Below are 25,552 nucleotides of genomic sequence, written 5' to 3'. Positions count from 1 at the left end.
GATGGGCAGAAGCGGGTGGCAGAGCTATAAATGCCTGCAATCCTCTTCACACCAGTATAGCAGTGTCTGTGGATTAACAGGCACAGTGACCTGCTCCCAGTTTGCACCAGGGAATGACTTATGCATAGGCTATTGGTGGAACTGTCCCATCAAACAGCCTTAGATACAATGCCATAGAGAGTGTAATGGACATCTCTCTACATAGGGATAAAACACCATCAAGGGACACTGTATCATGGTGGTACTTAAGCACAGCACCTCAGGATCCCTATACGCTCTTAAAGGATTACGAAGAACTACGAAGCACTGCTGTTCATTTGCCTACTGATATTTATTCCAGTAGTTTCAGGTTGAGAATGTTCAAATTAGAAGAAGAGTTAAGTCATCAATGCAAGGACAGCAACACAAGTATGTCTCTAAGGACAAAAGAAGCAGACATCTGAGCACACGATGATAGTTCCAGTCTTACAGATCTCTTTAAACAGTTTCAGAGATCCCCAGACCACCCGAATTCTACAAGAATGAAAATGAACAACAGTCTAAACATAGTGGGTGAGACAAGCCATACAGCAACAAGAAAATAAACAAAAAGGATGCACTGTGAGTTCTGCTCATGTAAGAACAAAAAACTGAGCACAATTTTAGTGCTGGCACTTAGAAGGAGGCATTTCTTTTTTCCTTTTGTTTTGGTTTGTTTTGGTTTCTCAAGACAGGGTTTCTTTGTATAGCCTTGGCTGTCCTGGAACTCACTTTGTAGAGGCTGGCCTCCCAAGTGCTGGAATTAAAGGAGTGCGCCACCACTGCCCGGTTGAAAGAGGCATTTATTGCCTATTTAATTATATGATGGGATCTCGGAATGCAATGCTGACTAGTCTCAAAGTCTTAGGCTCCATTAATCCTATTGCTTCAATCCTCCAAGCATCTGAGACTATAGGTACATGACATCATGTCTGACTTATTATTGAAAATGCCAGTTGGAAGCCAGACATTCGTGGTGCATGTTTTTAATCCCAGCACTAGGGAGAAAGAGACAGGTATATCTCTGAGTTTGAGGCCAGCCTGGTCTACAGAGTGACTTAGTTCTTAGACAGCCAGGGCTACACAGAGAGGAAAGAGTGGGAAGGGGGTAGGGGGAGGGAGCGATGGGGGCGGGGAGGCTATGTGTATATACATTCTTTGGCTTTTCTTTGTTAATTTAGTAAGTCAAGTTAAGAATTCCTAGGAATCAATTCAATTTTTTCTGGCCATTACTGTTATAGCACACAGCTGTATGTGACTACTATTAGGGATTTTATGGGAATGTTGTCTCAGAATGCACAACAATGCTTTTTCTATCTTTAGTCTTCAAAAATAGTTTACATAACAAAACCACTACTGACTCAATGAGATTTACTCTAGCCATCTTATTCTGTTTTCCACTAATTACATTTGCTTTTGATCTACCTTTTGTTTCTTCATTCTTCTGCTGGCTGACAGATATTTGTTTTCTTCTTTTTCATGTTTTGGAGATGGGGTATTACTATGTAGTTCTGGCAGGCATGAAACTCACTATATAGACCAGGCTAGCCTTGAACTCAGGGCTCTGCCTGCCTCTACCTCCTGAGCCACCATGCCCAGCTACTTAATTTTTTTATAAATGTTAAATAAAAAGGAAAAAAAAAAATCAGCAGCACATAAGAATGCCCAGAATCTTAGAAGCTACAGTGGACTTCGTGGTTTTGCTCACTAGCGCCACCACCTGGGAAAGTGGATTTCTACCTTTGCAGCCCGGTCAGTCTCAGACATGCTCTCTTTAGAAGTCCTACTGTCCTCGGTGGGAAATGCAGCAGCTTGCTCAGCTCCATGGTCCTCATCATCCTCCAGCTCATCGGAGTCTTCATCTTCTGAGTCCATCTCCAAGCTCTCGCCATTTACATGCAGGGCACTATCATCTAAGGCTTTCTCACCCTGGAACACAGCAGTTCACACTTCTCAGGAGTACTGCTGTCCAGCACATGAAAACTTGACTGACTCACTAAGAACTGACAGATGGAAAGGTCTGCCAGTACTGGGGTGCAATGGCAACTACCAGCCGAAGAAGCCGGCAGGAAGGATCCCTGGAGCATGTGTCAGCAATCCACCTACACGAGGCTATGCTATAGCAGAAGAGCTCAAGAACTCCAGTTCCTTTTATAGTGATTAAGGTCATTAAATTAGTAATGACCTCAACAGAATGTTCTTTTGGCCAGGAACTTTGGAACCAGGAATACACTTCCAAGAATATATGGCAAACAATCCCTGCATCCCTCTTACCTTGGCGCCCACAGTGGAATGGGTTATGCTTTTAAACATCTCAATCACCGTCCTCTGTTTTAATACTTTGGTCTTTTTCTTGGGAACTAAACTATAGGTTCCCATTCTTCGTTTTTTCTTCCGAGATACTGCAGCTGCTAAAACAAAAGGCAAGCAAGCTAAAAAAAAAAAAGTCAAAGGGGGACAAAAAAGGAAAAGAAATACCATTCAAATGTTTTTAGAGGTAAAAGACAGGCTATAAAATGTATTACAAAAAATCATCAGTAAACCATCTCTCTTTAGACACATTTCTTTTTTTTTTTTTTTTTTAAGACACATTTCTATAGGCATCACCAACACAAGAGTACAGTGGGCATTCCTTACTTGAGACAAATTGAAGGGGAAGCTGAAAGAAGACCAGGAAAACCAGAAATCATCAGAAACAAGGCCTTAAGACCTGCCTTAAATACAGGAAGGTCTGCCTTGAAAAGTCCCCTCCATTCTTCTTATGCCTGAAGGAAGTATGCCTGCACCAGGGAGGACTGAAGACTGAGAAGGAAGACCACTCACTATGGAGTGGACCCACCTAGCCTTCCAGAATACAGAAACCTCACTGTGGCTTCTCTGTATATCCATTTTCTGGGACCTTTTCCTAACCAATGAAGCATTAAACAGAAAGATTTTCCCTGAATACTGTGCAGCTTACTTTAACAGTCGGCTCTGCTGGGCGGTGGTGGTGCATGCCTTTAATCCCATCACTTGGGTGGCAGAGGCAGGTGGATTTCTGAGTTTGAGGCCAGCCTGGTCTACAGAGTGAGTTCCAGGACAGCCAGGGCTATACAGAGAAACCCTGTCTCTAAAAAATAAAAAAAACTAAAAAAAAAAAAAAAAAAAAACCAAAACAAAACAACAGTCGGCTCTGGGGGCTTAAAGTATTGTTTAAACAAGAAGTGGCAACAAGAAAACAGAGAGGGGTTCTCGGAAACCCTAGACCTTTTTAAACAAAACAGCACAAGGATGAACTCTTTACATAAGGAGATTCTCTGTAGTTTTTGGTTTTGTTTTTTTAACTGTTTAATTCTAAGGTCAAAGATCACCAATGTAGCATAGAGTAACCTACTGGAAGCCTGAGTAAAAGTACATGTTTTGATTCTAAAACAAAGGGAAAAAAAAAGAACGGAGAACATGCACAAGTATGAACCGTCTAAAATGAGTGAAAATGCTTGCAGCACCATCTCCATATCCAACGACTCCATATTAAGAAAAGGCTACAGGGAGCCAATCTCTCTCATGGGCAAGAGATAACTATAAGCACTTCTCAGTAGTGTCTGATCTTCTCAGAAATTTCTTTTTTTTAAACGCATTACAGTAACCTATGATAATCAATGTAACAGAGCAGGGCACTGTGATAGGATCTATTAACCACCTAGGCATTTATAAATAGGTGGCTGAAGGAAAATAAAGAGGGGAAGGGTGAATGCTGCTGCCATGTGCCAACAGAGGCCTTCACAGTACCCAGATGGAGGATCCAGACCCAGAGTCAGATGACTGGGATCAAGACTGGCAAGGAGCAGGAGAGGAAAATCATTATGAACTCGGGCAATATAGAAAGGACTCAAGGAGCCGGGCATGGTGGCGCACATCTTTAATCCCAGCACTTGGGAGGCAGAGGCAGATGGATTTCTTAGTTCAAGGCCAGCCAGGTCTGCAGAGTGAGTTCCAGGACAGCCAGAGTTACACAGAGAAACTCTGTTGGGGCGGGAGGGAAGGGGGGGCGGGGAGGAAGGAAGGGCTTGAGGGATGCTGTCTGGTACACAAGAACATTCAAACAGGAATGGCAATGTGGTGGTTTGACTGAGATATCCCCATACATACTGATACATTTGAATATTTGGCTCCTAATTAGTAGCAATTTGAGTATTAAGAAGTGACCTTGTTGGAGGAGATCTGTCAATGGGGGCAAGTCTTAAAATTTTCAGACACCTCTGAGCCATTCCACAGCATCATCCTCAGTATGTGCTCTCTTGTTTGTAGATCAAGATGTGAGTTCTCAGCTACTCCAGTGTTATTTCTGCCTGTGGCCATGCTCCCTGTCATAATAGGAACTGTAAGCCCAAAATAAACTAACTGCTATAAGTTGCCTTGGTCATGGTATTGTATCATAGCAATAGAAAAGTAACTAAGGCAGTAAAGGAACTCATGACACTAGCCAGCATCTCCAGGACACTGTAAGATACACCACAAGCAGGGAAGGCTAACAGAAAGGTATTAAATGCAGTCAGTGTGGTGGAGGTATGGGGTGGGGACAGGCCTCAACAAGTAAAGTGCTTCTCTAGAAGCCTGATGACCTGTGTTTAAACCTAGAACCCAGGTAAAGGTGAAGATGAAAATCAACCCCTCAAAGTTTTCCTTCAGCCTCAATATGCACACTGTGGCAAGCCATGCACATCCACATCACATATACATGATGATAAAGTTTTGGGTTTTTTAAGAGGAAAAGGAGAAAGAGGAGGAAGGCAGGCAGGCAGGCAGGCAAGCAAGCTGTTCCAGGTTCCAGAAAGTAGACAGGGCTAACAAGAAGTGAGGGGAAGAGAAGCTAGGTGCACAAGAAAACTCTCCCTAAGACCACAAAAGCCACTGTTACAGTCTTCAAGAGATTTATGCCAGAGCTGGCCTTATTCCTGGAAACAAGCCACAAAGTACTGAGTTAACCCCACCTTTCCCTTGCTTGGCCCCCACCAGCCCACACAGAGCCCAAACAGCCAAGTGCATTTACAGAACTTCCCATCTGAAAATTCCAAAAATGACCGGCCACATGGTACAGGGGAGTTTCTCCCTGAAAGTTCCACTACAGCATAGGAATAATCCATAATGTCCACTTACGGTTGGAATTAGTTCTCTTTTTAGGGATTGGGTTCAAGAAATGCATCGCATAAAACATGTCTTAGTTAAACTTAGTATTACTGTAACAGAGATAGCATGACCTAGGCAACTTATTTGGTTTTGGGGTTTTTTGTTGGTGGTGGTGGTGGTTTTTTTCGAGACAGGGTTTCTCTGTATAGCCCTGGCTGTCCTGGAACTCACTTTGTAGACCAGGCTGGCCTCAGACTCAGAAATCCACCTGCCTCTGCCTCCCGAGTGCTGGGATTAAAGGTGTGCGCCACAAGAAAGGATTTAATTGGGGCCTTACTAATGAAAGAGACAAAGACAGACAAACAGACACTGGGCCTGGTGTGAGCTTTCGAAACCTCAAAGGCCACCCTCAATGACATTACCTCTCCATAAATGCCACACCTCATAACCATTCTTAAACAGCCTGAGGACACGAGGATTCAAATCCATAAGGATTCTAACTCAAGCCAACACAGACTCTTACTCATCACTGGACAGTTCACTGATACTAAACATGTTCCTGAGTTTTAACAACCATCCTCACATTCATCTCCACAGCTCTTTACGTCTTGTGAAACTCAGCTCTGTTGCCATTAAACACCAACTCCACAATCTCCAATTCCTTAGCCAATAACATCTAGTACTGTACTGTCTTCATGACTTCAACTACTATAGAGACCCTATATGAATGGAATCATGGATTTGTCCTTGGCTTGTTCCACTTACTATCCTAAAAGTTCACCCATCCTGAACCATACTGCAACATTTCTTCCCATTTTAAAATGAGCACTATTCTGCCGTATGCACATTTGTTCCCCCATCATACACTGATAGACACCTGGGTGGTTGCCACCTTTTAGTTACACTGACAATGCTATGAATGTAGATGTGCAACTATTTGCTTGAATCCCTGATTTCAATTATTTTAAGTATATATCAGAGTAAAGCTACAAGATCCACAGTCATACATATTTAATCTCTGAAGGAGCTACTACACTGTTTTCCACAACAGATGTATTATTTACATCCTAATCACAGTACATAAGGGTTCCACTGACCTAATCACTAATTGTTTTTTAATGTGTAAGGTAGTATTGCTATTTGGTTGATTTGTATTTCTGTTGAGCATTTGTTCATCTGGCTGTCTGCATATCATCATCAAATGAATGTCTATTCACACCCTAGATTCACAGGAGCAGAAGGGTTGGTCAGCAGTTAAGAGCACTTTCTATTCTTCTAGAGAACATAAGTTAAATTCCCAGAACCCATATCTGACAGCTCACAAACACCTGTAATTCTAGTTCAAAGCCCTCTTCTGGCTTCTGTGGACCCACACATGACATTAAAATACATATATACAAAGATGAATAAACATTAAAAATAGGGGCTGGAGAGCATTTATTGAGCACTGGCTGCTCTTCCAAAGGTCCTGAGTTCAATTCCCAGCACCCACATGGTGGTTCATCCACATGGGATCTGATGGACTCTTCTGCCATGCAGGTGTACATGCTGCTGAGCAATCACACATAAATAAAATAAACAAAAAAAAAAATTAAAAGAGTAATTTTAAAAAGTAAAAATAGATCTTTTTCCCCCATAGTTCCTTTGAGGCTAGAGAGGGCTCAGAGACTAAGAGCACTGACTATTCTTTTATAGGGCATGAGATATGGCCTAGCAGTTAAGAAAATCTGCTGTCCTTGCAAAGAAAGGGTCCAGGTAAGACTCCACGTAACTGGTGGCTCAGACATATGTAATTCCAGTCTCAGGGGATCTGACACCCTCTCCCAAGCTCCATAGGTACTGCAATCACATGGTGCAGACAGACAGGGTGACTGTTTCACTGCTATTGAATTACAAGACTTCTTCATGTGTAATACAGAGACCAATTTCATGTCAGAAGATAAAAGTTTTCAAATAATTTTGGCCCATTCTATGGACTGGACTTTTCTTCAGAGTATATTCTGACATAGAGAACTTGTTAATTCTCAAAGTTCAATCTATCATTATTTAACTGTTTAAATTTGGGTTGCTTGTGTTTTGGTATTGTATTAATCAGGGCTCTCTAAGGGAACAGAATTGATAGAATATATATGGGACTTATTAGAATAGCTGACATGATGTGATCCAGCTACTCTAACACAACAGAAGGTCCCAAAATCCAGTATGTTTTTAGTCCACAAGACTGGACATCTCAGCTGGTCTTCAGTACATGCCAGAAGCCCAAAGAAGACAGTGAAGAAATGGGACTTACAGTGAGATCAAGAGCAAGCAGGCAAAGAAAGCAAGCAAGCTTCCTTCCTCCATGCCCTTATATAGGCTGCTAGCAGGTGTGGCCCAGATTAAAGGTGGATTTTTTCCCACCTAAAAAGATCTGGACGAAAACTGTAACTTGCTACTTTAAAGATCCAGATTAGATGTGGATCTACCCACTTCAAAAGAGTTTATGTGCTCAGCCATTTACATTTTAGTTAATTCTGCATGTAGCCAAGTTGACAACCAAGAATAGCACTGACAAGGCCAGACATCTTGTCAGTATAACACAGAATCATATCTCCTTATGTCATGCTTAGTTTCCAAGAGAAAACGATAACCAGGTCGTAATTATGCCTACCATGATATAATCACCCCTTGTGTACAACTGCAATTATACATTTAGGATAGGTAGCAATGTTCCTTGAGGAATATTATTTTAGTATCTCAAACTTAAAATATGATAACCACTGGTATTCTAATTTATTTTACATTATTAAGAAATCGAAGAAAACAATTATCTGTACAAATACATTCTTATACACCTTATTCTGCAAACTGGTCATAGGCCTTAGCTTGGTAAAACCCACCTTGCCCTAAAACCCATTCTGTATTTCCTCCAATCTTAGCAAGCACAACAGGTCTTGGCTCTTTCCCTAGAGGAATGAATGACCTACACTTTCATTCCTAAAGAGTCTGTACACTTAATTATCCTGCTTGAATTAGGTTGCTGAATTTACCATTCACTTTAATCACGGGATATGGCTAGCTTTAAAGGATCTCCTGCACTCCAAACCTAATCTTTCTTACCTCCACTGTGGAGAAGCAATCCAATTTCCCCCTACTAATCTGATCAGTCACCATTCCTAATACTGCTGTTCCTTTCTTGGTCTGTTCCCTTAAGGGCATCAGAAGCCCAAACTAGACAGGAGGAAGTCTGAGCTTCCAGTTCAATGAAATGTTTGTTATGAGGCAAGAACACTTCTCCTTCTAGACACTTCAGGGCCAGCATAACTTAAGGTACTTGGAACAAGAAGCAAAACATTTCCTAAGGAGTCACTAGGAGAGATAGTGAGTGGAACTATTCCCTTGATTCTTAGACCCTAAAGGTCCTGGTTATGTTATGTCATATGTTGAACGCGGTCATATGTTGGATGCTGATATAAAACATATACCACTTACTGGTGATCACTACCCCATCCCTTCAGGTTGTGCCTAATTAGCGCTATAACTGTTTTCAAAGGGCCATTCCAACTTTCTAGCAGGCCAGCTGTTTCTGGATGGTAGAGAACATGGTAATACCAGTGGATTCCATAATCATGGGCCCACTGCCACACTTCTCTGGCTGTGAAATGAGTTTCTAGGTCAAAAGAAGTACTGTATCAAATAACATATGGTGGATAAGGCATTCTGTAAGTTCACCGATGGTCGTTTTGGCAGAAACATTACATGCAAGAAAGGCAAATACATAAGTAGAATAAGCATCTACTCCAGCAAGAACAAAACACTGTCATTTGAACAGAAGAGGTTGAATATAGTCAACTTGTTACCAGGTTGCTTGTTGGTCACCTAGGAAACAGTGCCATATCTGGCACTCATAGCCAGGTAGGTCCTAGTGAGAGCAAGTCCATGTTGTCAAGCCCATGCATAACCCCCACCTGTGCCATCATGACTACTTTGTTCATTGCCCATGGGCCCACTGGACAATGACAGGAATGGCTGGGGAAAGAGTCTGACTGTCCACAGAATGGTCATCCTATCTACTTGATTACTGACCCCCTCCTCAGCTGAAGTCACCATCTGATAAGCATTTACATGGGACACTTATAACTAGAGACACAAATATCTTCACATACTCTGCCCATATGGAGAGATCTAGTCACATATTTCTTTGCCAGATGTCTTTCTCAATTTTCTAACCATGGTCTTCCCAAGACCCTAACCATCCAGCCAATCTATTAACTACAGCGCCATGTACTAGTGAACAATTACACATCTAGGCATTTCTACTTCCAAACAAAATATATAACCATGTGTACCACCTGAAGTTCTGCCCACTGTGAAGATTCCCCTTCACCAGTGTCTTTTAGCCTTGTCCCAGAAAGGGGTTGTAATGCTGCAGCTGTGCAGTTTTGGGTGGTGCCTGAACAGTATGAAGAACCACAGGTTGGCAGGCCCTAGTCTTCTTTTCCTCAGTCAATAGATCATAATACACCATGCGGCTATAAATGCCCATCTGGCAGCAGACAGTATTATAATGGGAGTAGAAACCATAGGTTTTTGAGCAACTTCATGTAACTTGTTTGTGCCTTCAGAACCTGGTCAGGTTTAGTCACTTCCACTTGATAACAGATTGCTGCTGTGCATGTCCTACTTTATGACTTAGCATCAGATAACAACCAGCCCATGATGGTAGCTCAGGTCACATGGTAACTTGGCCAGTTGTCAAATGTTCAATTTTCACAAAAGCCCAATAGCAGGCCAAGAACTGTTTTTCAATGGGACAATTTGCACTAATTTCTGCAATTCTCCCAGGGATGCAATAATGTTTTTGATTCACTCTTTTCCCTAGCAAAGGAAGGCTAAAGATTTGCATCTAGCCTTTCCAACTATAACAGCCCTCACTCCACAGGTCAGGGAACCAATGTGAGGATTCTGCCAACTTCTAAGTCTATCTATCCCAGTGATACATTCTGGGGCTGGGGAAATAACCACAAGATGAACTCAGGGACCCACTAGACCTACTGTGAGTCAGACTTCAGCAAGAACTCCATTAATCACCAGGCCTCCATAAGCCCCCATTTTAACTGGAGGACACAATGTTTCTTGGGATCTCCCGGAACCAGTGTCAATTCACAACCAGTATCAAGTAGACTCTGGAGAGTCTGATCGTTTCCTTTCTCCCCAGTATGCAGTTACCCGTGAAAAGGCCATACATAGGTCTCTCTGGGCAAGGACTGGGGAAAGGCTAACAGTGAAATTTTTCGTTACTTTATCAAGGTCCTTCCTCAGGGAAATCTGGGCATCCCTACATTTAAGGGATTCTGGGTCGGCAAACTGCCTCAAGTCTGGAAATTGGATCACTTTTGCCATCATCCATTGTGGCCTTTCTTTTATTTGAGAATTTTTTCACTTATACAGATCAAACAAAACTTCAGTAGGCTTCTTATCTATTTCGGGCCTGGAAACACCATGACTGATTACAGTACCAAAGGTCCAGATGAGTGATGCCATTGCTGAGTTCACTTTGCCTGTCCTGACCATTTCGGGTCCGCCATTACTCACGGTCAGACATTGTTTTGTCTCTGCTGCCCATTATGACATCTACAATCAGCTTGCCTTTCATGACTCACTGCAGCCATCTGGCCCCTGCTACCCTGGGCCCAAGTCAACCTACAGCATTTAATACATTCAACTGAGCAGCCGCCATCTCCAGCCCTCCAGTCTGGCACAAGAAAAAGGACAATAAAGCTCTTCAAGTGCTGGTGCTCCTCTCAATACTGTGCACCTTACAGGATTCATGAAGGGCTTGTCTTCTGGGCCTTCCCATTGTGGAGGATATCGTTTACACAGTATACCCACTCTAGCACTGCAACTTCCTGAGCCTTAAAATCCCTTCATCAACACTCAGCCAAGGGATAGCAAGCATCTCCAACTCCTTTTCAGTGGCCATTTTTTGACAAATGCTTCAGCCAACCTTTCAAACTGCAGGGACCAAGTGTTGTAAGGATAAATAAATACCTTTCACCTTAGACAAATATATCTGCATGCCCCATATCACTAGACTCCCAAATTTTCAGAGGTAGAATGCCCTTAAATTTTGGTTGGATTTATTTCCCGTCCTCTGAGGAGTATACTTGGTACCAACAAATTCAACGTGGTTACTGCCTCCTGCTCACGTAGTCCAATCAGCATAATGTCATCGATATAGTATACCAATGTGATACTGGCTGGTCATCCAGGGAAATGAGCCATATCTGAGACTGTTAGCCTCTGTTATTGGCAGAACTGGAGAGACTAGATAGATGCCTTCCTAAATTAATCGTATTCGACTTTACTTACTGAGGGAGGGTCTCTAATTGAGTTTACCAATTGAGCTAATCTAGCTAGTTTTAGAAACTCTGTCTCTTCAACTGCTAGCATTATAAGCAGGTACCTCTCTAGCTTTTATGTGGGGCTGATGATCTGAATGCCTATGCACTGAGCCATTGTCCTCTGTTTGCTTCCCATATTCACTGTCTGGCCTGTGCTGCACTGAAGGGGATACACAGGGTCCCCACCCTCTGCCAGTAAAGGTTTTTTCACATCTGACTGAAGGATTAGATACAGGAATGTGGACTTAGATCTTCCTGAGGTAGAAATCAACTACCTAATATACCTTGTCTACAATTTCAGGCATAAAGTGTACTTTTAGCCAAGGGGAATCTGCTCATCTCTGCTTGAGCTAAACTCACTGGTTCAACAGGAAGAAAAAGAACAGAGCCTTCTGTGATAATCATCATAGTACTATTAAAAATTAATGTCTAGAATCAGAGAGCCCTGATCCCCTGTGAACAAGGAGGCATCCAGAAGGATGCAATCATGAAAAGCAGAACAGGGTGGAAACTGTGCCAGCATTGCATCCGTAGACACACTTTCACAAAGGAGTAGCTCCCTTTGTGCCACACTAATAGTGGCCGTATATGCCTCCTTAACTTCTGTTTTTTCCCAGAAGCCTGCTGTAACACTCTCAAAGCTGGGCTTCTTCGATCCCAGTGACAACGGAAGACACAATGACAGCGATAAGGTGAGATGGCAATGCAGGGCCTGCTTCTCTCTGAGAAACACATGCAGACACAGACGTCCTGATTTCTTCATCCTGGGAAGTGGGACAAGCCCTCAAGTGGCAACAGAAAAACAACTTGGGCTAGAGAAGAATCTGTAACCAGAGAACCAAAACAAGTCAGCCAACTGCTGAAGCATACTACATTTACATTTTGAGGCTACTGCTTCAATAGGTGCAGGCTAACATGCTAATTAACCGCCAGCTTACAGGGAAAGAACACAACCTAAAGGAAAGGACAAGAAACAATAAATGGAAGGACTGATGAATAAATGGGACAACTAGTATTTAAAAGGTCCTATCGAAAAATAATGAAAGCACACAACATAAACACTGACTTTAACACTCCTTGCCATTCCTTATATACACAAGTATAACTCTATACAATTCAGGAAAGTGTAAGGTTTAGTCTTTTTTTTTTAAAGATTTATTTTATTTATATGAGTACACTATAGCTGTCTTCAGACACACAGCAGAAGAAGGCATCAGATCCCTTTACAGATGGTTGTGAGCTACCATGCAGGTGCTGGGAATTGAACTCAGGACCTTTGGAAGAGCAGTCAGTGCTCTTAACCACTGAGCCATCTCTCCAGCCCCAAAGTGTAAGGTTTAATCGTTCAAAACAAATAACATAGACAGCCAGAAACTGGGAGTGTGAAGTAAGATATAAACTGATGCTGCTTGCTAACTGCTATGCTCCAATTAAGACTGTAAGCTCCGTAGAAGCAATCAATATGGGCCAGCAAATGGAAAGGAGATGAACCTTGGACATCCAGTCCAACCATAAGATCTTTAGAAAATAATGGGCTATATGCATAGACTGGAGATAGGCAGCTGAGCAGTGAGTGCCCTTGACAGCCAAACCTAGGGAGATTCACATAATGAAATAATGATAGTAATAGAATAAAGCCTAGAGATTCATAAGAGAGTTTATAAATTGCTATGGCTTATTTATTTTGGTTGGCTTGTTTCTGAGTCAAGGTCTCAGATGGATCTTGACCTTGCAGTCTTCTTGGCTCAGCTTCTTAAGAATGCTGGGATTAAAGGTTTTGCCCCACCAAATACTTAGCTTCCAGTTTACATCTAAAAGATCTCAAAAAACTCCAAAAAGTCATGGGTTAAAGGTTAAATGGTGTTACTAAGAGGTAATGAGTCTTTATGGGACCCACTGAGGTCTTCACATCACTAAAGGCATGACTTCCAAGGAGACTTGATATTCAACCTAACTGAATCAGTAGGCTCCAAGTTTAACTAAGGTTGAAGGGAATGGAGAGATATCTCAGTGTTCACAAGTACTTCTTATTCTTGCAGAGGACCCATTTTTTTGGTTGTTGTTCCCAGAAACAAGTCAGCTCACAACCATCAGTGCCTTAAGATCTGTTCGATGCCCTCTTCTGGCCTTCTTGGACATCGTTTGCTCATGATACAGACATACATATAGGCAAAATACTTATACATATATAAATAAAATATTTTTAAAAGGTAGAGGACAACTGAAAAAGAAACTTAGTGTCAATCTCTAGCCCCCATACATGTAACACACACACACACACACACACACACACACACACACAGGATAGCTGGATGGGAAAATGAACTACCTCCTCTGTTGGAAAGGTAGCTTAACTAGAAGACAAAGAGAAATGGAGATAGAAATCTACCAAATGCCCTGATCTTGAAGGACCATTGCTTCTGAGGACAATTTAAGGGAATAGCAGCTTTTTAATATTTGGCCATAATAAATTAAAAAGTCACCAAATCATGCCTATAATTTAGTCTATGACCCAAACAGATCTGGAGAACTCTAACTAGGCAAAGCACATTAGACAGGTTCCACAAAACACCTAGATTGTGTTTCCCAAACTCACAACTAGGGACTACAAATGCTGGGAAAGTAGCAGAACATAACAAGCAGGTGGTTTAGGGCCCAGGGTGAGATTTGTTTAATTTGTATCAATAGGAAACTAGCAACGTTGGGCAGTATACTAAGATTAGATGATAATATTATAGTAAAATTAATTTCTGATTTTGATTACAACACAATACTTACTCAAAGAATATCCTTAGTTTTAGGAACATTATACCATTGCCTCTAGGGAAAACAATTAAACAGATTGAAGTACAAGTCTGTAACTAGCGCTTACATTGGTGGTTCAAAATAAAACAAAATACACACTAGAAAAGGTTGGCCTAATTAACTGTGCTTTTCAATAAAAGGAATAGAGGACATACTAGAATCCTTTGCAGTGTCCACAACTTTGCTGAAAATATGAAACTGCTTTAAAATGAAAGGTATTAGTTGTTAACGGAGGCACAATCCTGTTATCTCAATACTGAGAAAGCTAAGGCCGTAAGGAGAGTTCAAGGCCAGTCTGAGTAGTGAGTGGGAAAGAGAACATGAAAGGACAGAGAGGGGGCTGAAAAGAGAAGGGAGAAGAGAAAACGTAAAGAAAAAAGACCAGAAGAAAGGAAAGATAAAAATACTTTAAAGTTTAAAGGGGGGGGGGGGGGAAGGGGCTGGGAAGGAGAGGCGGGAAGGATGACTGAGGGTTGGGGGGAGAAGCGGGAAGGATGACTAAGGTTTGGGGGATGGGGGGAAGCGGGAAGGATGACTGTGGGTTGGGAGTACTTGTTGTTGCAGAGGATCCACATTTGATCATCAACAGCAACAGCAGCTAAAACCACCCATAACTCCAGTTCCAAGGGACCCAACACCCTCTTCTGGCCTCCATGGGCATCAGGCATGCATGTGGTGGTGCAGAGACACACAGGCAAGCAAAACACTCATATACAGTGGAAGGAGGGAAAATATACATATACATACACACGCACGCGCACACACACACACACACACACACACACACACACACACACACGCAAAGAAAAAGACCAGTAGTAGCCAGTTAAACCTTTCTAAAATAAACCTTCCAGATCAATAACACTTCCAACTTAAAATCTTCCACTGGTTCATGATAGAAAGCGTAACTCATCTCCTCAGAAGAGCACAGTATGCACATATGCCATATAGACTAGTGAAAAAGAGCCTGACTGAATCTGAGGCATCTGTCACAGAGACATAGAAGGGGCCTGAGAGGTATCCTGTGGGGCCTCCTGTGCTATCTTACCTCAAATAAAATCCTCTCACTATTGGACGGGAAAGATGGGACATCAAGTAATCGCATGTATAGTTCTTGTAGAGGATTTAAGTTTGATTCCCAGCATCCAGGTCAGAGAACTCAAAACTGCCTATAATTCCAGTTCCAGAGGATCCAATCCCCTCTTTTGGCCTCCTTGGGCACCCTTACTCAGGTATACATATCCACACAGAAACAGAAACATAATTTTAAAAAAAATGAATAAAGAAGCTGAACATGATGGCACATGCCTTTAATTCTAGCACTTGAGAGGCAGAGGAAGGCAGATCTCTGAGTTGGAAGTCTACCTGGTCTACAGAGCTAATGCCAGGACACTTAGGGCTACAAAGAAAAACTCTGTCTGGAAAATATAAAATAAAACAATACCAATAATAAATCAGACATGAAATAAAATAAAAATAAATATAAGGAAAGCCTGACCGTCCCAATAATGAGCAAGCACTAGTCCGCTTCTCCCATTGAAAAAAAAAACCTGTAGTAAGCCCAGAATGATCGAAGTTCAATTAAACAGTTAGTAATGAACTCTAGAGCCCAAGGACAGCTATCTGTACCTGGGTCTAGCACCTTAGTACCTCCACCAGCACCTCACTGAGATTCACTGTCTTCCACTCGTATCTCGTAAGACCTCAGTAAGAAACATAATGTACATCTTGAGATTGAAAGCAAGTCAGGAGAACAAAATCAGTGTCATAAAGTCTTAAGGGCAGAGGGCTTCTTAGACATGCAAGGCTACCACCTTATCTCCAAAAATAGCCAGCGCTGACTGCCTGGAGAGCAACAAGACACACACATGGGCAGCAGGAGTGGGTGGCGATGGTTGACCCGATTTACCTGTCTGGGACTTTGTGGTGGCCATGTAGCACTGATTCTGAGGTAGCGACTGGTGGAGGGCTGGGAAGGTTGGTAAAAGCTGCTGTCGTCCACATTCAGAAATGTTTCTGCTGATATCCTCTTTTGGTTCCTTATGGTCTTGAACTTCTCTATGGTCTTTGCTGGCTGCATGCTTCAAACAAAGACAAGTAATTATGACTACTGCAGAAGTAGATGGTGAATGGAATAAAACGCATCCAAAAATCAATCCCTGTTTAAAAGATTCCCATTTACTGAGAGGCCATTACTGAGGAAGGCAGAAAGTCCACAAATCTGAGAAGTACGGCCATTTACAAAGAACCTAACTTGTGAACCATAGGAGTAGAACACTCAGACCTACCATCCTCTGCTGGATCAGATATGAGACAGCTGAGTTCACAGTTTAAATGCATCTCTAATAAACAGGTCATTTAATAATTCCTTTTTGCCACAAGAGTGCCATTCCATCCTAGATACCAACTGAGGAGACAAGAAGGAAGGTAGAGACTCTCAAAGCTAATTCCTTATTTTTGTAAGTTTTCCTAAGGGGTAGGTGATCTAAAATAATACATAGTCTTCACTGCTGAAGACTAGTGACTTGGAGACACTTAGATAAGAAGCCCACTAAAATTCACCAGGCAGTGACGGCACACACTGCATTAACTCCTGCACTAGGGAGGCAGAGGCAAACAAATCTTTCTGAGTTCAAGGACAGGTTGGTTCCAGGATAGTTACAGACTAGAGAAGCCCTGTCTTGAAAAAGAACAAAAAAGAAGCTAAGCTGTAGAAGTAGAGAAGTCTAGCATATTGCTGCTATACCTGCAGGGCAGTCAGAGACAGAGAGGCCAGGCTAGATTTCTCGGAGGATGCTTTGTCTCTTAAAAGTGGCGTCCAAGGGGCAGGGCCATCTCTCAATCTCCTTAACTGGTTTTTAGTCTAGCTTCCTGCAAAGCAGTAACCTACGATACCAATAACAAATCCCAAGTACTTAACACTCCTGCCCTTACTCCAGACTGCTTTTACACTACTAAACCTCCCTTCTATCTATGCTCACAAACTCACAGATGTTTAGGAGTGAATTTAAGCAATGTACAATTCAGCTTGAACTAAATTTTATTGTGCACACAAGTAACTGCCTAATAATGTAAGATATTCAAAGAGAAGGCTTTCTTCAGCATACACGGTTTTTGAGAACATAAAATATCTACATATAAAAGAATGAAGTATAACAGGTATGGTGGTAAAGGACTTTAATCCCAGCATGCTGGGAGGCAGAGATAGATGGATCTAGGCCAGGGCCTAGTGAGGCCCTGTCCTTAAAGAAGGAGAAACGATGGAGAGATGGCTCAGTAGTTAAGAGCTCTGGCTACTCTTACAGAGGACCCTACTTCAATTTCCAGAAGCCACATCATAGCTTACAACCATTTGTAATTCCAATCCAAGGGACACTCTCTTCTGGTCTCTGTGGGTTCTGCATGCACATAGTACACAGATATGGATGCAGGCAAAACATGTATACACATAAAATAAAATAAAATAAAATAAAATAAAATAAAAGGTGTTTTAAAAGTGAAAAGAAAAGTATCTAAGGGCTGGCGAGATGGCTCAGTGGGTAAGAGCACTGACTGCTCTTCCGAAGGTCCTGAGTTCAAATCCCAGCAACCACATGGTGGCTCACAACCATCTATAACAAGACCTGACACCCTCTTCTGGAGTGTCTGAAGATAGCTACAGCATACTTACATAGTAAATAAATAAATAAATCTAGAAAGAAAGAGAGAGAGGAGAGAGAGGAGAGAGAGGAGAGAGAGGAGAGAGAGGAGAGAGGAGAGAGAGAGAGAGAGAGAGAGAGAGAGAGAGAGAAGGGAGGGAGGGAGGGAGGGAGGGAGGGAGGGAGGGAGGGAGGGAGGGAGGGAGGGAGATCAGAATATCCTAGGAAATGTTATGGCACTGAGGAGGCAGAGGTGGATCTCGATGAGTTTGAGGCCAGTCAGAACTCTGTACAAAGACCCTGTCTCAGATGGATGGATGGATGGATGGATGGATGAATATAATCAAATAAAAAGTAAAAATAAAAAAGGAGGAAGAGGTTGAAGAAAGGGACCTCTAACCTCATACCATATACAATAGATAATGCACACACACACACACACACACACACACACAAAAACACTGTTACCCCCAAGTCCCGTCCCCAAACACACACACACAGAGACATATCCCCTTCTCATCCACCTACTAGCATTAACTGCTCAGGATTCTACCCAGACATAACCTGGGCATCAGTGTGAGTCCTCAGACTGACAATTCATTACAATCAGAACTCAACACTGAATTCCATCATTAACAAGAACCAATCTCCCATATGGCATGGCAGAACCATCTCCCACTACACATCTAAACCGAACTAGCTAGAACATGAAGGAACAAGTTGCAGAAACAAATCCAGAGAGAAAAGCAGAGAACTTCTACAAATAACTCATAAAGCATGGACAACCCAGACAGGAAAGAAGCTGGAGAAGTGAAGAGCTCTCACAAATGACACCAAGAACACAGACTTGAACATAAAATTGGTCAGCTGAATTCAACTGAAATGACACATCAAACTTCGGTTCATCTAAATGAAAACTCGGGGTAAGGGGGAAGCAACTGCAAGCAGGAGGAGATAGAGAAAAGAGCTGCTGCACACCATGGCAATTATACTCGTGGATACCTAACACAGAAATAGGAAAAATTATCTACAGACAAACATAAGTGGTCACAACAGCTCTAACTGCCCAACTGGACACACTAACTCAGAAGACAGAAGGCAAAAGATCGCTGTTTGAAGCAAGCCAGCCAAGGTCTGCCTAGCAAGTTCAAGACAAGCCCTAGACGCCTAAGAAGGAATAGAGGAGAGAGCAGGACAGGGGACATGAACAGACAGACATGGGACCAGTGCCTCATAACTGACGAGACGCCTCACTGGCAGAGAACCCTTACCCAGGAATCCTGGACCTGAGAATTTATTTATCTCTGTCAGTTGAAAACCAGAAGTGAGTATGTAAAAGGGAGGGAAGGGAAGCAAGATTAATCTTAAAAGCTAATAAAATACTTTATAATAAAAATGTAAAAGGTTATTTTATCCATGAACAACAACAAAGTTGGCAAATGAGCACCGAGAAGAACAGCAACACATTTGAAAGTTCAAGGAAGTTCAAGTTACAATCCTGGCAAGGCACTGACACAGACACCACCACCACCAGCAGCACAAATGCTGGCAAGGACACCAGAATCCAGGTACCTCCAACAATAAAGCTTGCCGTCAACACTGATGACCTAAATTCAATCCCCAAGTCCCACACTGTGAAAGGACAGAGCCAAGTCTTGCAAGCTGCCCATGTGACTATGGTACACACGCACTGTGTACTTGAATACACATTCATGTATAAAAAAATGAATAAACAAATAAAATATAATTTTGAAACTTTTTAAATGAGAAGACTGGAAAATACACACATATACGTTAATATTATTTTCAAAGCTTCCTACTTCGAAACCCTTTCTTGGGTTTTTCCTTCTATCATATCTTAATGTACAATTTTTTAATAGTCTCGGAATTTTTTCTTTTTCTCTTATTGTATTTTAATTATATATAATAACAGGATGCATTATGATACTTTCATACATGTATACAATGTATTCTGAGTATATTCACCCTTCATTATCCTCTTTCTTGTTTGTTTTTGTTTTGTTTGGGTTTTTTTTTGTGGCAAAAATCTATGTATCTTCAGCTGTCCTAGAATTCACATCCACCCACCTCTATCTCCTGAGTACTGGAATTACCAAGTGCCCTCTTTTTGGTTTTTTTTTTTTCCCTTATAAATTTATAGTTATAGGTGAGTTAGTGTGAATATGGGTATGTGTAAATCAGTGCAGGTGCCTGAGGCAGCCAGGAGCATCTGAGCTCTGGAGCTGAAGTTATAGGTGGTGACCCACCTGATACAGATGCTAGCTCTTCTGGGTGAGCAGCTAGAGAAGGAAGGCACAAGGTCCTTGTGCTCACAGATAACACTTGGAAACCAGGAATGTTAAACACGCAGCACTGTCTCTTCAAAGGAAGAAATGTGTATATAGCCTGTTTTCTACCCAAAAGGCTGACAATAGATGTGGTTAGTAGCCTGGTGACCTCTGTGATATCTGTAGAGTCAGGCCACCCTTGGCTCCCCAGACTATGTTTACCTTAGGCTCTTTCTCCCTAGACCTAGATTGTTGTTTCTCGGTCAGTAGAATCTATCTTTATAGCAGCTGTTACATGCACTTTACAAATGGAGCAGGGGTAGTTAACAACCTGGTGACCCCTTATGGCTGGCGATACAGATTCCTCTATTTATCAAGCTAGTTAAGCTGGGAATTTGGGTCTCCCCAGGCCAAGGTGACCAACAGGTGTTCCTTAAGGTTAAACCACATGAATGTCTGGCAAAAGGGCAGAACACCTGACGGCTGTGGGACTCCATATGGCAAAGCTGTCTGGTGGCAAGCAGCCCCACCCTATACCCAAAGCAGTGATTGCTGATACACACATGGCACTTGGGCAATCTGAACCAGTCCCACAAAGACAGAGACAAGCACTCTTGGAAAAACCACCATCAATTAAAAGCTATTGCATCAAACTAGAACTTCTCAGAGGAATCAGAATCCTTAAGACTGTGGAAGAATTGCAGTATCTCTCTACCCACCCATCCATCATCTTCATGTCTCTCCATCTGTGTGTTTATGGGAGAGGGGGTGACTGTCTATCTATATGTCAAAGATTAATAACACTAGATCTTGTTCCCCAATTACTTCTCCACCTGATTGTTTTGAGAGACTCACTCAACTCAACCTGGAGCTTACTGATTCAACTAGCCTGGCTAGCCAGCCTAACCCAGGTTTCCTCTTCTATCTACCACAGTAAAACTAGGATTACAAGAATGTGACACTGTATCCAGCTTTTACATGAGTGCTGGGGATGGACTCAGATGTTCATTCTTGCTCAGCAAACATTTTGCTCACTGAGCCACCTCTTTAGTCCCATAATCAGTAAACTGTGTGTGGTAAGATGAAATATGAGTTGGGCATAATGACATATACCCACAATTCCTGAATTTGGAAGGTAGGGGCAGGCATAACAGGAATTTGAGTCTGAGTCCTACCTGGGCTAAGTAAAACCCTATCAAAAACCAAAACATAAATACCTAACTTCCTTTTAAAAATTAAAAAGACTAACCAGAAATTTGGGGTATAAAAAAATAGGTATTAAAATTTTAAAACAGCTGGGTGTGGTGTCCCACGCCTTTAATCCCAGCACTCCGGAGGCAGAGGCAGGCGGATTTCTGAGTTCGAGGCCAGCCTGGTCTACAAAGTGAGTTCCAGGACAGCCAGGGCTATACAGAGAAACCCTGTCTCGAAAAACAAAACAAAACAAAACAAAATTAAAACAGGGCTGGTGAGATGGCTCAGTGGGTAAGAGCACCCGACTGCTCTTCTGAAGGTCCTGAGTTCAAATCCCAGCAACCACATGGTGGCTCACAACCATCCATAAGGAGATCTGACTCCCTCTTCTAGAGTGAAGACAGCTACAGTGTGCTTACATATAATAAATAAATAAATCTTTAAAAAAATTTTAAACATCAACATAAAGCATATGATATAAAGGGCTAAAGCATCAAGCAGGAAGTAGAAAATGGGCAAAGAACCACTGTAAAAGGATACAAATGACATGGTGCTCGCACGCAATAAGGATTCTATGGGAAGGAAATTAACAACCACACATTATACATTACATGTTTCTGAAGTTGACATCACAAATCTACACACAGACTGACAAGAGTCCTGGGGAAAGGTTCTAAGCATGAAGCCCCAAAGTCTACAAAGGAAACAGCAAATGGTCTGCACATACAGAGCACTAGAAATCACACAGGAATATGATCGCGAATGTAGAATACACCCAAGCAAAATCCACACCATGAAACAAAATAACAGGATTCCACTCTGAAAGTATGAATCGAATACGTGCCATGTAAAGCAGACTGAGACAAAGCAGTCCAGCCAGCTGAGTCTTACAGAGAGACAGAGACTTCACTCAATGCCCAGGACACATCCTGCTCTCAGTAACCCTGAACAAGGCGAGCCTTTCAGAAAGGGCAGAAGAAAAAGTAGTTTTCTGAGGGCAGTGGTGGTTCATTTGATCCCAGCACTCGGAGACAGAGGCAGGCGGATCTGTGAGTTTGAGGCCAACCTGGTCTACAGAGCTAGTTTCAGGACAGCCAAAGCTACACAAAGAAACCATGTGTTGGGGAGGATGTTTCCCGACAGATCATTCATCTTAGAGCAAAGAAAAGCTTTCAGAAAAAGCCTTTTTTAAAAGGCCAATGCATCACCTGGCTTTGCTGTTCATATGTTAGCTACTTATTGATGACTATTGCCATTAACTGGCTTTTCCCTCTGTTGAATTAAAGTTTATCTGTTTTCATTAACGCAAAGGAGGAGAAAGAAAAGAAGACAAAATTACCAGGCCCAGGATGGACTTCGGCATGGTCTTGCGTGCCCTGTGAACCCTGACATCAGTGCCCGAGGCTGTAGGCTTTCTGTCCTCTGTGTCTGCACTCCCTTCCCCAGGCACAGTGGGTGCTGTGGTTGGTGTCTGAGGAAGTGCACTCAGAGTCCTGCATTTACTGGCTCCTCCAGGAAGAGTTTTTGCAGCATGACCAGGAAGCGAGGAGGTTAGAATGTTGGGAGTCCTCAACGGCTGCCCCTGCAGGGCTGGTTTATTTAAGAAATATCCATTGCTGCCAATGACAGATGTCTGCATGAAGTCGTCAGCTGTGACATGGTTTTGCTTCCCCACTTCTGTGTCTCTTTCTGAAACCCCATTTTCTGCCACCCGAGACACTCTGTTGGTACCTTCCTGTGGGCTAGCTCTTGTGTTCTCCTGAGTATGTTTGGGTGCATTTGGATGGCTGGGATCCCCACTCTTTTCACAAGACCCATTTGTTTCTCCATCTGCAGCCATGGGAGTCTCTCCTTCTTGTTTCTCTGTGGAACCTTCATCAGCAGCCATAGGTGTATCTGTGAACAAAGAAAGGAGAGTCACAGCTTCTGGGACCCATCAATCCATAAAACTATCACCATAAATTACAATTTCTTTGGCTGGCACACATAGAGCTGTCTACAGTTCTGGCAAGTAGATCAACAGGAAAACTCTTGCATGTGCAACATGCGCAAGACCCTGGGTTCAATCCACAGCACAAAAGAGAAAACCCATGGTGTCTACAAAAATAATTTGTCTCATATACAAACCAACATTTAAAATTCTGATCAATTAAATGTGTTTATTTTTTTTAATATTAACTTTTGGTTAAGTTTGAGAAGCCAGCCTATTTTTAAAAAGCTTGTAGGGGGCTAAAGAGAGGTTAAATGCAGTCATTGCTGTTCCAGAGGTCCTGAGTTCAATCCCCAGCAACCGCATGATAGCTCACAACCATCTGTAGTGGGATCTGATGCCCTCTTCTGGCCTGCAGACATACATGCAACTAGAGCACTTATATACATAAATTGTTTTTTTAAGTTTTATGAAACTAGATATGAAAAAGGCACAATTTAAAACAAAGTCAGTTGGCAAAGCATTGAGAAGTAACAGGCAAAGGGCTTAACAGAAAACATACATGTGATGTGGAGTTTTCTATATCGGCCTACCCAAACAGATCTACAAAGGCTGAGAACCTACTGTGTGAAGAAAATTACCACGTGATAAAACAAACAGCACATCAGAGAGAACACAAGATGAAGATCCCAAAGAAACACACAGACTAAGAATATATGCAAAGGGGAAAAGAATTAAAAAGAAAATGAGCTGATACTTAGGGAATAGTAAAGCAGTGTTAGATACTTGAAGGGGGGAAAAAATATATATGTGTGTGTGTGTGTGTGTGTGTGTGTGTGTGTGTGTGTGTGTGTGAAGAGTTGACACAAGAGTTCCAGGATACTATATATTGAGACCCTACCTCAGGAAAAAAAAGAAAGAAGGAAAGAAAGAAAACAGAGTGGATGGAACCTCAGGAAAAAAAAAAGAAAGAAGGAAAGAAAGAAAACAGAGTGGATGGAAGAGAGAATACATACACACACACACACACACACATGGCTTTTTGAGGAAAAAATTATGCATTGCATATTTAATAAAAGACAAATGCAGATACATATTTCAGATTAAACCATTAGCAAGACAATGAGCATATTTAACTGCTCAGGGGAGAGATTAATCACTGTGCTGATGAGCTTCAACCATCAACTTGGTACAACCTAGAATCATATGGCAAAGAGTCTTAAATAAGGAGCTATCTAGATCAGGTTGGCCTACGGAATGTAGGACTATCTTAATTGTTTAAGATTTATTTCTAGACTATGCTGGGGCCTAGCAAACACAGAAGTGGATGATCACAGTCAGCTATTGGATGGATCACACGGCCCCCAATGGAGGAGCTAGAGAAATTACCCAAGGAGCTAAAGGGAACTGCAACCCTATAGGGGGAACAACATGATGAACTAACCAGTACCCCGGAGCTCTTGACTCTAGCTGCATATGTATCAAAAGATGGCCTAGTCGGCCATCACTGGAAAGAGAGGCCCATTGGACTTGCAAACTTTATATGCCCCAGTACAGGGGAACCCCAGGGCCAAAAAGGGGGAGTGGGTGAGTAGGGGATTGGGGGGGTGGGTATGGGGGACTTTTGGGATAGCATTGAAAATGTTTTCTTTTTAATTTTTAATATTTTTTTATTACGTATTTTCCTCAATTACATTTCCAATGCTATCCCAAAAGTCCCCCATAACCCCCCCCCCACTTCCCTACCCACCCATTCCCATTCTTTTGGCCCTGGCATTCCCCTGTATTGGGGCATATAAAGTTTGCAAGTCCAATGGGCCTCTCTTTCCAATGATGGCCGACTAGGCCATCTTTCGATACATATGCAGCTAGAGACAAGAGCTCCGAGGTACTGGTTAGTTCATCATGTTGTTCCCCCTATAGGGTTGCATATCCCTTTAACTCCTTGGGTACTTTCTCTAGCTTCTCCATTGGGAGCCCTGTGATCCATCCAATAGCTGACTGTGAGCATCCACTTCTGTGTTTGCTAGGTGCATTGAAAATGTAAACGAGGAAAATACCTAATAAAAAAATAAATTAAAAAAAAAAAAAGATTTATTTCTTTGTATTTATGTTAGTGCACTGTAGCTGTCTTCAGGCACACCAGAAGAGTGCATAGGATCCCATTCCAGATAGTCGTGAGCCACTATG

The 25,552-nt window shown here is 42.2% G+C and overlaps 1 protein-coding gene across 6 annotated transcripts in view; it reads right to left on the bottom strand.

Moving 5' to 3' along the window:
- The window catches only part of Ehmt1 (euchromatic histone lysine methyltransferase 1), a 134,644-nt gene that overhangs the window by 71,099 nt on the left and 37,993 nt on the right, over window positions 1-25,552 (bottom strand). For 3 of the 6 annotated variants that reach the window (XM_021185967.3, XM_029469706.2, XM_029469690.2), the window contains exons 3-6: window positions 22,772-23,328; window positions 16,222-16,393; window positions 2,293-2,450; window positions 1,759-1,947 (exon numbers count right to left, since the gene is read on the bottom strand). In XM_021185967.3, coding sequence (XP_021041626.1) covers window positions 1,759-1,947; window positions 2,293-2,450; window positions 16,222-16,393; window positions 22,772-23,328 — 1,076 coding nt within the window. The remainder of the gene's footprint in view (window positions 1-1,758; window positions 1,948-2,292; window positions 2,451-16,221; window positions 16,394-22,771; window positions 23,329-25,552) is intronic. The other 3 variants (XM_029469711.2, XM_021185975.3, XM_021185985.3) reach the window with 2 other exon arrangements.

Source organism: Mus caroli, unplaced genomic scaffold (genome assembly GCF_978045245.1).
Source record: "Mus caroli unplaced genomic scaffold, Mus_caroli_1 scaffold_2, whole genome shotgun sequence".
Lineage (NCBI taxonomy): Eukaryota > Metazoa > Chordata > Mammalia > Rodentia > Muridae > Mus > Mus caroli.
The sequence above is the reverse complement of the archived record's forward strand: the minus strand, read 5'-3'. Positions and strand labels throughout refer to the sequence as shown.